Source organism: Eretmochelys imbricata, chromosome 6 (genome assembly GCF_965152235.1).
Source record: "Eretmochelys imbricata isolate rEreImb1 chromosome 6, rEreImb1.hap1, whole genome shotgun sequence".
NCBI lineage: Eukaryota > Metazoa > Chordata > Testudines > Cheloniidae > Eretmochelys > Eretmochelys imbricata.
The window spans coordinates 3,588,648-3,601,518 of record NC_135577.1 but is presented as its reverse complement, the minus strand read 5'-3'; the positions used below and the strand labels follow the sequence as shown (position 1 = coordinate 3,601,518).

Here is a 12,871-nt window from a genome sequence, read left to right as displayed (position 1 = left end):
CAAATTTGTTGCTAAGACTGGTTGAAATTTTTTCTTAAGACTTTTTTCCATGGAAAATTGGATTTTGCATTCAACAATTTTTTTCATGAAATTATTCTTCCATGGAAATTATCAGCTTTCTGTCAAAATACAAAACTTCCCTCCTCCCTCAATTATGGCTGTGGGACTCTGATGAAGTTCCAGAGCAGTTCAGCAAGAGGAGAGACCATCATGCATAGGGGGGAATGTAGTCCAGCCTGGGCGCCAGGAACATGGAAGAGATTGGTGGTGTGTGGTATCTGAGGCACCCCCGGGGTACTTCCAAGTGAAAATATTAAGTTTTTAGCTAAAAGATTTTGGTCACCACAAAAAACAAACAAAAAAAAAAACCTTTGTGGATTAGGTCTACACAGTACCCAATTTACAATGAATACACCAGGATGAAATATACCTTAACCTCATACTCTGTAACTCTGATAGAATTTGCATCATTTAATAACACAGTAGGAAAGAGTAGGTCAAATTAATCCCCAGGGTACCAAATACACCAAGCTGGCTTTGGTTCAATGAATGCATTAATTAGGTGTTGTAGGTCTCTGAACTCAGGTACTCCCAGTTGCTTCTTGAATCATGTGCCATAGATGGCACATCTCAGTATAAAATTCCCTGCATGCTCCCAGACTGGCAGTTTCTATTGACGGGGAAATGCCACCACCTCTCTCTCTCTCTTCTCAGCAGGTACGTGCTATTGTCCTGAATTACAGTCAGACACACACAGAGACACCATGGGGATCAGCAGCTATTCAATTCCAGACCTCCAGCACTAAAAGCCTCAGCCCCAACTCCTACCCCTTCATCTAAAGGACCTACCTCATGGGTTGGAAAAAAATAGGCAATTACAAAGTCACTGAAGCCAGGGCTTCCCATGATGTTGCTGGGTTTTCATACATGGTCAAGTAAATGCCAGAAAGCTTAATTAGAACAGTAAGCAACTTTACCCCAAATGGACGTGCCAAGCCACACAGCTCCCCTTGCCCAAAGAGGGTCAAAAGATTGACACTCCTTCACTCTCACCCCTTCTTTAGATAAGGAATAATCCCTTCAGACTGATTCTCTCCCAGCGGAGTCACAAGTCACTGTTTTCTGTTTGGATTAGTGAACAGGAGTCTTTGTGTGTGTGGGGGGGCATGATTAACCTGTGTGTCATTGTATTTGCACAGTGTCTGCATTTTATCGAACATCTGGAATGACCAGCTGTGAACATCTGGCTCTGTGGACTAAGCCTTTCCCTGAGCTCGTACTGATGCCCATTAAGAAACTGATCTCCCTTTATCTTCACTTTCTTCATTGCAGAGAAGGAACAGGTTTTCCTCACTATCTACATGCCCACATCTCTGTAGCTGTCCGATCTCTGTTGAGAGGAGATGGAAAGGGGAAATCACTCGGAGGCGACTGAGTTCATTCTCTCAGGACTGACAGATAATCCACAGCTGCAGGTTCCCCTGTTTGGGGTGTTCCTACTGATTTATGGTATCACCCTGCTGGGGAATGGGGGGTTGATCTTGTTAATCACGATTGATCTCCGACTCCACACCCCCATGTACTTTTTCCTCAGGAATTTGTCTTTCTGTGACCTCTGCTTTTCCTTGATAATTTCCCCTAAGATGCTGCTTAATTTCTTAGCCGAGAGGAAAAGCATTTCTTTCACTGCCTGCGCTGTGCAAATGTATCTCTCTATCGCTTTTGGAGATGCTGAGTGCCTCTTGCTGGCTGTGATGGCGTATGACCGTTATGTGGCCATCTGTAACCCGCTGCTCTATACGGTCACCATGTCCAAGCAGCTTTGTAAAAAGCTGGTGGTTGGTGTGTACACTGTGGGGTTGGTGGATTCAGTGTTAAACACGTGTTGTACATTTTGGCTGTCATTCTGCAGCTCCAACATCATCAATCATTTCTTCTGTGACGTCCCCGCGCTGCTGGCTCTCTCCTGTTCTGACACCCACATCAATGAGATTGTGATGTTTGCTTTGACAAGCTGCATTACAGGGAGCAGCTTTGTGACTGTCCTCCTCTCCTATGTTTATATCACCTCCACCATCCTGCAGATCCGCTCTGCCGAGGGCCAACACAAAGCCTTCTCCACCTGCACTTTCCACTTGACCGCTGTGGTCCTGTTTTATGGCACCAGCCTCTTCATGTATTTACGTCCCAACTCCAGCTATTCCATGGATACAGACAAAGTGGCCTCAGTGTTTTACACCCTGGTGATCCCCATGTTGAACCCCCTCATCTACAGCCTGAGGAACACGGAGGTGAAGGACGCCCTGAGGAAAGCAATGAATAAACTGCTAACCAGTTCTTGAATCTGTTTCATTCAGTACTGGTTTAGTGGAGGGGACTGGAAACAGGTGAATTCAATTCTCAGCCCATGACAAAATAATTTCGGATAGCCCCTGGTAGTTTGTTCATTATTATATTGTTATTATTATCAATTTTTTTGTATTCCAATGAGGTCTGCAGTCCCCAATGGAGATCAGTGGACAAAAAAGGGAAGCATCACAGGAAATGCAGGAAACCCAAGTTCATAGTGTGCCGGGTTCGGTCACAGAGACCCTCATTGGAAGTGTCACCTCATCTGCTGAAATTACCTCTGAGCCCATTTTCCCTTCCAGCCTGGGTCTCCAGAACCCTGTCTTGTTGAGCCAGACACACTACCCAGCTGCAACACAGACCTAGGCTCTGGGTGATTCCCCCAAAGGTGCAGATCTAGACTGAAACCAGCTCAGCAGGACACCTGTCTCCAGTACACAGATACCCAGCTCCCAATGGGATCTAAACCCCAAATAAATCTGTTTTACTCTGTATAAAGCTTATACAGGATAAAATGATAAATGCTTGCCCTCTATATCACTGCAAGGGAGATATGCACAGCTGTCCCCCCCACACACACACACACCGGTAACAATTACTTATACTAAGTTTATAAATAAAGAAAAGTGATTTTATTAAGTATAAAAAGTAGGATTTAAGTGTTTTTAAGTAATAACAGACAGAACAAAGCAAAATAAAACAAAACACTCAAGCTAAGCTTAATACAATCAGAAATCAGTTACAAATGTTCCAGTTTTTCTGAGGATAGAGGACTGTTGCCTGCATGCGGTGAAAGGTTTGAATAAGCCAGATGAACACCATTTCCTCCCTATCATCCTTCTTTATTAATTTATTCAAATCCACCACAAATGCTATATATCACCACACATTTATTTATTGCCATAACTCATTTCATTTTCTTCTTTCAGTCCTTCTGGGAGCAACCGTAATATTTTATAGGAAAGTTATAGGTCAATAAACACTCGTCTTTCTCATGTTCTGTCCCGCTTTCTAGAAGAATGAAAAAGCTGTGGAAAGAGGTGCAGCCAGTTAAAATGGATCGCAGCATCTGCTCTGCTGCTGAGATAACGTCCTTGGCTTTCCCTGTGGTGCTGTTTCCATACATGGAATGTTGGTCCCATTCGCTGAACAGGGTGTGGGGAAAAAAAAAGATCTGTGACCTATAGCTGAAAATAACCGTGTCCCATTTCAAGACCCATCATCTTTCTGGGCTCATGGATCTTGACCTCCTCCCTGGATTGGAACTGGTGAGGCAAAGGGGAAAGGAACCTTGTCTCATCCTCAAAACCTTCAGCCATTCCCTTTCCCCAAAACTGTCTTTCTTAAAATCCTTCCTCTTTATCCCCCACCCACATTGCTCAGCAATTAGCTCACTGCTTTAATTCTGCAGAGCAGACCACCACACATCAGAGTGAGGAGAGAGACTTTTTTAAACTTGATATCACTGTAAAGGTGATGGGGCAATTTAAGTGATTTCTCCACTTTGTGACAGAGCAGAAGAATGAACCCAGGTCTGCTGAGTCCAAGTCCAGCAGACCATCTGCCCTCCATGGATCAGGGAGAGATGGATGAAATGATTCCTTTCCTACCAAAAAGAATCTGCTATCCTGTGACCCTAAATCCTTAAATAAACAAATATTGGGTCAAACGTAATACCCCAAACCAAAACACATGCATGTCCCATTATAAGAACATAAGAACATTAAGAATGGCCATACTGAATGAGACCAAAGATCCATCCAGTCCAGTATCCTGTCTACCAACAGTGGCCAATGCCAGGTGCCCCAGAGGGAGTCAACCTAACAGGTAATGATCAAGTGATCACTGTCCTGCCATCCATCTCCACCTTCTGACAAACAGAGGCTAGGGACACCATTTCTTACCTATCTTGGCTAATAGCCATTAAAATGGACTTAACCTCCATGAATTTATCCAGTTCTCTTTTAAACCCTGTTATAGTCCTCGCCTTCACAACCTCCTCAGGCAAGGATTTCCACAGGTTGACTGTGTGCTGTGTGAAGAAGAACTTCCTTTTATTTCTTTTAAACCTGCTCCCCATTAATTTCATTTGGTGGCCCCAGTTCTTATGTTATGGGAACAAGTAAGTAACTTTTCCTTATTCATTTTCTCCACACCACTCATGAATTTATATACCTCTATCATAACCCCCCTTAGTCTCCTCTTTTCCTAGCTGAAAAGTTCTAGCCCCTTTAATCTCTCCTCATATGGGACCTGTTCCAAACCCCTTATCATTTTAGTTGCCCTTCTCTGAACCTTTTCTCATGCCAGTGTATCTTTTTTGAGATGAGGAGACCACATCTGTACAAAGTATTGGAGATGTGGGCGTACCATGGATTAATATAAGGCCAATAAGATATTCTCCATCTTATTCTCTATCCCTTTTTTAACGATTCCTAACATCCTGTTTGCTTTTTTGACTGCCGCTGCACACTGTGTGGACGTCTTCAGAGAGCTATCCACGATGATCCAAGATCTTTTTCCTGATTAGATGTAGCTAAATTAGCCCCCGTCATATTGTATGTATACTTGGATTTTCTTTTCCAATGTGCATTACTTTACATTTCTCCACATTACATTTCATTTGCCATTTTCTTGCCCAAGTTTTGTGAGATCTTTTTGAAGTTCTTCACAGTCTGCTTTGGGCTTAACTATCTTGAGCAGTTTACAATCATCTGCAAACTTTGCCACCTCACTGTTTACGCCTTTCTCCAGATCATTTATGAATAAGTTGAATAGGATTGGTCCTCGGACTGACCCTTGGGGAACACCACCAGTTCCCCCTCTCCATTCTGAAAATTTACCATTTATGCCTATCCTTTGTTCCCTGTCTTTTAACCATTCTCAGTCCATGAAAGGATCTTCCCTCTTATCCAATGAGAACTTAATTATCTCTTACATCTGTTATATACCTATGTCTGTTGCTATAGGACATTATATCTCATTGGCTTAGCCAGTCCCCTTGTTGTTCTGCAGTTCCTCACTGGTGATTTTTTAACAGGTTAATCAAGAGATTAACTGAGCAAGAACCTCAGGAGAGAGATGATGATTAAAATGTAGGAGAGGAGGACAACGAGGATGGAGATGATTTCCACGGAGCTGCCATAGTTATAGAGAAGGAGTTGATTGAGGGAAGTGTCAGAGCACAGTAACTTGAGGAGCTGCCAGGGTTCCCTCCCCACTCTGAACTCTAGGGTACAGATGTCAGGACCCGCATGAAAGATCCCTTAAGCTTTTTTTCACCAGCTTAGGTTAAAACTTCCCCAAGGCACAAATTCTTCCTTGTACCTTGGATTAGGTAAACGCTGCCACCACCAAGTGATTCAACAAACATTTAGGGAGGGCCACTTGGAGCCCTATCTTCCCCCTAATTTCCCCCAAGTCCTACACCACCTTTCCTGGGGTGGCTTGGGAATAAACAAGATGACCACAGACCAACATTGGGTTTTTTAGGACAGAGAACTTTATTAGAAAGAAAAAAGGTAAAAGAAGCACCTCCGTAAAATTAGAATGGAAGATAATCTCACAGGACAATCAGATTCAAAACACAGAGGATTTTCCTCTTGGCAAAACCTTAAAGTTACAAAAAGAAAAAAAATAACCAGGAATACAACTTCCTCTCAACACAGAGAAAATCACAAGCCAAAACAAAATATAACCTAATGCATCCCCTTGCTAGTGCGTACTAATTCTATAGGAGTTGAATTGCTTGCTTTCTTGATCTGACTCCGGAAAGAGCCGAACGGAACAGAAAGAACAAATCTGTACCCTCCCTCCCCCAGATTGGAAAGTATCTTGTCCCCTTATTGGTCATCATGGTCCAGTGCCAGCCACGTTACTTGAGCTTCTTAACCCTTTTCCGGTAAGAGGATTTTGTGCCTCTGGCCAGGAGGGATTTTACAGTACTGTATACAGAATGGTGGTTACCCTTCTGTCATAAATATAAAGGGAAGGGTAAAACCCTTTAAAATCCCTCCTGGCCAGTGGAAAAATCCTCTCACCTGTAAAGGGTTAAGAAGCTAGGATAACCTCACTAGCACCTGACCAAAATGACGAATGAGGAGACAAGATGCTTTCAAAAGCTAGGGGGAGGGAAAAAAACAAAGGGTCTGTCTGTGTGATGCTTTTGCCAGGGACAGAACAGGAATGGAGTGTTAGAATTTAGCAAGTAATCTAGCTAGGTATGTGTTAGATTATGATTTCTTTAAATGGCTGAAAAATTAAGTGTGCTGAATAGAATGGATATTCCTGTCTGTGTGTCTTTTTTTAACTTAAGGTTTTGCCTAGAAGGATTCTCTATGTTTTGAATCTAATTAGCCTATATGGTATTTACCTTCCTGATTTTACAGAGATGTTTCTTTTTTACTGTTTCTTCTATTAAAATGTTTCTTTTCCAGACCTGAATGCTTTTTCATTGTTCTAAGATCCAAGGGTTTGGGTCTGTGGTCACCTATGCAAATTGGTGAGGATTTTTACCAAACCTTCCCCAGGAAGTGGGGTGCAAGGGTTGGGAGGAATTTTTGGGGAAAGATGTTTCCAAACAATGCTTTCCTAATAAAAATAAACCCGGATAAACGTTTGGTGGTTGCAGTGGAAGTCTAAGGGCAAAGGATAAAATAGTTTGCACCATGGGGAAGTTTTAACCTAAGCTGGTAAAAGTAAGTTTAGGAGGTTTTCTTGCAGGTCCCCACATCTGTACCTAAGAGTTCAGAGTGGGGAAGGAACCTTGACATGGTGGCAGAGCGGTGGGTTAACTTGAAATCATTTTGAGATCAATTTGAGATTTTTTGAACCAGAAAAACAGATTTTAAAAGGAAATTTTTAAAATCCTTTGGGCTGCTAGAAAGCAGGTCTCCAACTGGAAATAGTTGGAAAGTTTTTTTTGCTTTGCTTTGGGGCCAGAGCAGAGACAAAAGGGAATTAACTTTTGTGAATTGCAGTTTTCTCTACCTAAAGGCAGAGTCGTTATCCTCCTGCAGGGAAATTCACAAGTCTTCTCAGACCTGAAGATTTTTTTTACCTAAAAGTAACGGGAGGGGTTTTCTGCCTATTTCCCTGGAGGCAAAAGTGTTAGGGGTTGGGGGGGGGTGGTTTGAATTTTTTTTTATTGTTGTTGTTGTTGGGGTGTTTTTTTTTGTTTTTTGTTTTTTGGGGTTTTTTTTGGATTTTTCTGTAGGCTGACAATCCCTATCAGAGAATATAGGTATCCTATTACAGAATAGGAAAATTTTACAAGCCAAGTTTTGTTTGTTTTATTTCTAACCCTCGGGTGTAAAGTTAGTTAAAACCGAGAGGTAAAAATGACTGACACCAAGGCACTACACAAATTGGAGTTAGCCAAACTGGAGGCAGTGAAAGCAGCCAAAAAAGCCCTAGAAGCTACTCACAGGAGAGAAATGGAGGCAAAGGACAAAGAAAGGGAGGCAGCAAAAGAGGCAGAACACCACCAAGCGGCTGCTTACAAGAGAGCTATGGAGGGAAAGGAAAAAGAAGTGGAGGCAAGGGCCAAAGAACTGGAGGAGAAGGAAAAAGAGAGGGAGCATGAACTGGAGATGGAGAAGGCAAGGGCTCAGCAGAATATACCAACAAACCCTAGCAATCCTTCTCCAGGTACCACTTTCCATCCCACAAAGTTCCCCACCTACAAGGGGACCCCAAAATCTCGACTGTCCCTATAAAATCGGGACATATGGTTACCCTACTGGTCGACCAAGGGCATCCATTCTAGGCCCCCAGCTCCTCAGCCAACACCTCTCTTAGACAGAGATCTGTATCTCTCCCCCACCTAACTCGGGATTTTCCAGTTCCCTTCCTACACTGTGATATCCCCTGCAAATCAGACTGCCTAAACAGGCCAGCTTCTGTGCTTTGCTTTCTCATCAAAGATTATGAACAGTGTAATTGCCAGTAGTTATAAATTACTACACAGACCTTGATAAGATGGCACATGTATTCTTAAGGTGAAATTATTACAGAGAAAACATATTAAAAACAATAAGAGAACCTACACACCTGCTAATAAGGTTACCCCAAATCATCTCCCAAATCCAGCAGGGGCTCTGGTAGGAGTCAGTCTTTCAAATCACACTTAGGTGTTTTCCCTGTGACTACAAGTTCATAAGAGCCTCAGCTGAGAACTCCCGCCCCTGTGAACAGGTCAGTCTATCCCTTGCACAGCTTGGGCCACCGATCTTGTGCCTCTGGGAACAGGTAGTCAGCAGAAAAAGGCCCACTCTTCAGGCCATAGCTTCAATAAGCTGGGTTTTTGCATAAATGGAGGTGGGAAATTTGTCTTCACCTCTCCTTAGATATTTGCCATGAAATCCACTTCACATGTATTGTCCTAAAAGACCATTCTTGTCTGCCACCTTATTCAATACGGCACTTTGATCATCCAGGCCCACATTAATGCATGAGCTTTGTAGTTAATACAATGGACTCCAAAGAGATTTCACCTTAATTCAATATCCTTGGAAAACATCTGTCACAACCTCACAAGGACTACTTGAAGCCTAATCATCTCTAGATGCGTAATGCCGTGCAGGCATATGGCCTAATAATACTTGAGTGAGCAACACCACACAGGTACGGCTTTTCAGGCTGGTGACTTCGTACACGTTAGGAAAGCAATATGTCACAGGCCCTGCCTGGCAGTTATGAGGGGCCAAATCATTTTTAAGTGAAGAATGCTATACAAATGTGGACGCACAGATTTGTGGCCTAGAAATCCTTATGTCCATTATACCTCACAGATGCTTCCACCAAGGCTCAAGGACCGATAATATTTAGGAGAGGCATACCACATAGGTAACACATAGGCTACTGTCCTAAGGGGAAAAAAATGAAACAAAAAGTCATGTCAGAACACAAAATCAAAACGTTCCTTGTCCATTGCCACCAAAACACTTCATTTCAATTGTTTATTTTTCTTAATGAGTCTCCTTCCCCCCCCCCTCCGCCCCAAAATAAACATGTTCCCATGGAAATGACAGTGTTGACTAAATGATTTTTTTTTTTTGGTAAAAAAACATTCCATTGGAAAATTTACGATCCGATCTAACAATCCGTAGGTAAGCCATACCTCCTGGGCACTGCCCTACAGGCTTGTAATCTAATAACGTGTAGGTAAGCATATATATCCAAATCTACTGTGCAGGTGTAATGAGCCATGAGGGCATCTTGATTATCCACAAAGACTCACGATGAGGTTTTCGGCACAGAAAAAACAGATCAACAAAAGAATGGCCAGACTGGGTCAGATCAAAGGTCCATCTAGCCCAGTCTCCTGTCTTGCAACAGTGGCCAATGCCAGGTGCCCCTGAGGGAATGAACAGAACAGGTCATCTCAAGTGATCCATCTCCTGTCACCCATTCCCAGCTTCTGGCAAACAGATGGTTAGGGATGCCATTCCTGCACATCCTGGCATCATTCCTGCCCATCCTCAGCTCCATACAATCTGAGCTGAATGAGATTCTCTTTACTTTAATACATGGCTTGACTGCTACTGCTCCCCAATCATGCTTCTGGAAGGTCATACATTCATGCATGTGTGTGCATAAACACACACACACACACACACACACACACACACACGAAGCCAGTGTAATACAGAGGCATAAGACCTAGTAATTGTTCAGTTACTAACATCACCTAATTACTATGTCTCTTATTGACTGATAGCATTTTGAGAGTTTTAGAGTAACAGCCGTGTTAGTCTGTATTCGCAAAAAGAAAAGGAGTACTTGTGGCACCTTAGAGACTAACCAATTTATTTGAGCATAAGCTTTCGTGAGCTACAGCTCATTTCATCGGATGCATACTGTAGAAAGTACAGAAGATCTTTTTATACACACAAACCATGAAAAAATGGGTGTTTACCAATACAAAAGGTTTTCTCTCCCCCCACCCCACTCTCCAGCTGTTAATAGCTTATCTAAAGTGATCACTCTCCTTACAATGTGTAAGATAATCAAGGTGGGCCATCTCCAGCACAAATCCAGGGTTTAAGAAGAACCTCTGGGTGGGTGGGGGTAGGAAAAAACAAAGGGAAATAGGTTACCTTGCATAATGACTTAGCCACTCCCAGTCTCTATTTAAGCCTAAGTTAATTGTATCCAATTTGTAAATGAATTCCAATTCAACAGTCTCTCACTGGAGTCTGGTTTTGAAGTTTTTTTGTTGTAATATCGCAACTTTCATGTCTGTAATTGAGTGACCAGAGAGATTGAAGTGTTCTCCGACTGGTTTATGAATGTTATAATTCTTGACATCTGATTTGTGTCCATTTATTCTTTTATGTAGAGACTGTCCATTTTGACCAATGTACATGGCAGAGGGGCATTGCTGGCACATGATGGCATATATCACATTGGTGGATGTGCAGGTGAACGAGCCTCTGATATTGTGGCTGATGTTATTAGGCCCTGTGATGGTGTCCCCTGAATAGATATGTGGGCACAGTTGGCAACGGGCTTTATTACAAGGATAGGTTCCTGGGTTAGTGGTTCTGTTGTGTGGTATGTGGTTGCTGGTGAGTATTTGCTTCATGTTAGGGGGCTGTCTGTAGGCAAGGACTGGCCTGTCTCCCAAGATTTGTGAGAGTGTTGGATCATCCTTCAGGATAGGTTGTAGATCCTTAATAATGCGTTGGAGGGGTTTTAGTTGGGGGCTGAAGGTGACGGCTAGTGGCATTCTGTTATTTTCTTTGTTAGGCCTGTCCTGTAGTAGGTGACTTCTGGAAACTCTTCTGGCTCTATCAATCTGTTTCTTCACTTCCGCAGGTGGGTATTGTAGTTGTAAGAATGATTGATAGAGATCTTGTAGGTGTTTGTCTCTGCAAAGAGAATGCAGTCATGCATGGTATCTGTGCAGGGGCACAACGGTGGACACTTTCCTTGCACTGTCTCCTTAACCCTGCACTTTCAAGCAAGGACAATGTGACCATTTGCAGGCAACTACTCCCCTAGAAACTGAGCTGTGCACAAATCCCCAGGCCTAGAAAACATTTCCTGCATCAAAACTATGTGCCATAATTGTGGAAACATCACACCCCAAGCGACGTAGTCAAGCCAACCTCAGTCCCCAAGTAGGGAGCACTAGCTAGCATGTCTCAAGGAGGCAGATTACCTCTGCCGACAAGAGAACACCTCCCATCAGCATTGAGAGCTTCTACACTGAAGTGCTACAAGGGTGCCACTGTAACAGTCCAAGTGTAGACAGGACCGATGGATTTTGCTGGTACAGAAATGTTGTTTAAAAAAAAAATCACATGCCTAACCCACATCGCAATACTGGCAAAAAGTTTCTTGCGTAAAACCTGGCCTCAAGCTAGTCAAATACCAAACCCACAATTTGTGAGAGTTTTAATGAATAAAAGTGCCATTGTTGGCTGGCTCTGATTCCTACGGACATAGTATAGAAGTTACCCAAAGGAGGCTGTGCATTGGTGATCATTAGCTCAGATCCTCGGCGGGTGCAAATTGGCGCAAGAGTCACACCCACAGTGGCTCCGGCCTGTTGACTTCAATGGGAACATTCCAATTACACCACCCAGAAGCTCCAAATGACCCATGTTAGTTACACCAGCAAAGAATCTGGTATCGAGACTTTGATGGGGCTTCTTTGCTTCACACGACCTAAGGATCTGGCCCACTGTCTTCAGTGGATCTATGCTGATTTATGCCAGCTGGGGATCTGGCTCCTTTGAATTACATAGTTTTTATGGCCAATGTACATTAGCAGGAGATCTGGGCAATTAACTTGAATAGAGCATTTCTTATTTACACCTGGTCCATTGGCATCAATACAGTTATGCTGACACAGACCAGCCAGGGATCCAGCTTTCATATGGCTGAATGGGGAAAAACAGTGATGTTTAAAGAATGTTAATATGAGTTTGATTCCCTTTAGCACTCACTCCCTTTATCGGTTTGGGTCTGAGGTGGGGGATGAAGGCTAGAAGAGTGAAGCTGCTCAGTGGAGTCAAGCTTTTCAAAAGCGAATAGTGATTTTAGGTACCTAGCTTGAAGCACCTCAAAAGGACTGGACTTTCAGAGAGCGCTGAGCACCCACCTGTGATGGGTTCGATCACAGAAACCCCCTTAGGAGCTGCCAACTTATGGGCCGAGACTACTTCTGCCCCTGCTTTCCTGCCCTGGCAGCTTGGGACTTCAGTGCCCTGCCTGGTTTGAGCCAGACCCGCTAGCCTGCTGCAAACCCAGACCCAGGTCTGAACCATGTCCCCTAACAGCTGTAGGTTTTCCTGGAAGCAGCTTAAGAAATGTTCCTGTCTTTAACACTCAGATGCTCAACTCCCAATGGGGTCCAAACCCTGAATAAATCCATTATACCCTGTATAATGCTTACACAGGGTAAACTCACAGATTGTTCATCCTCTCTAACTCTGATAGAGAGATATGCACAGCTGTTTGCCTGCCCCACCCCCAGTACTAATACATACTCCAGGTTAATTAATAAGTAAAA

The 12,871-nt window shown here is 43.2% G+C and overlaps 1 protein-coding gene across 1 annotated transcript; it reads left to right on the top strand.

Annotated features, from left to right (window-relative positions):
* Positions 1-1,403: 1,403 nt before the first annotated feature.
* LOC144266417 (olfactory receptor 5AR1-like) lies at positions 1,404-2,342 on the top strand. Its single transcript, XM_077819872.1, has one exon. The coding sequence runs from the start codon at positions 1,404-1,406 to the stop codon at positions 2,340-2,342; it is 939 nt and encodes a 312-aa protein (XP_077675998.1).
* Positions 2,343-12,871: the final 10,529 nt, after the last annotated feature.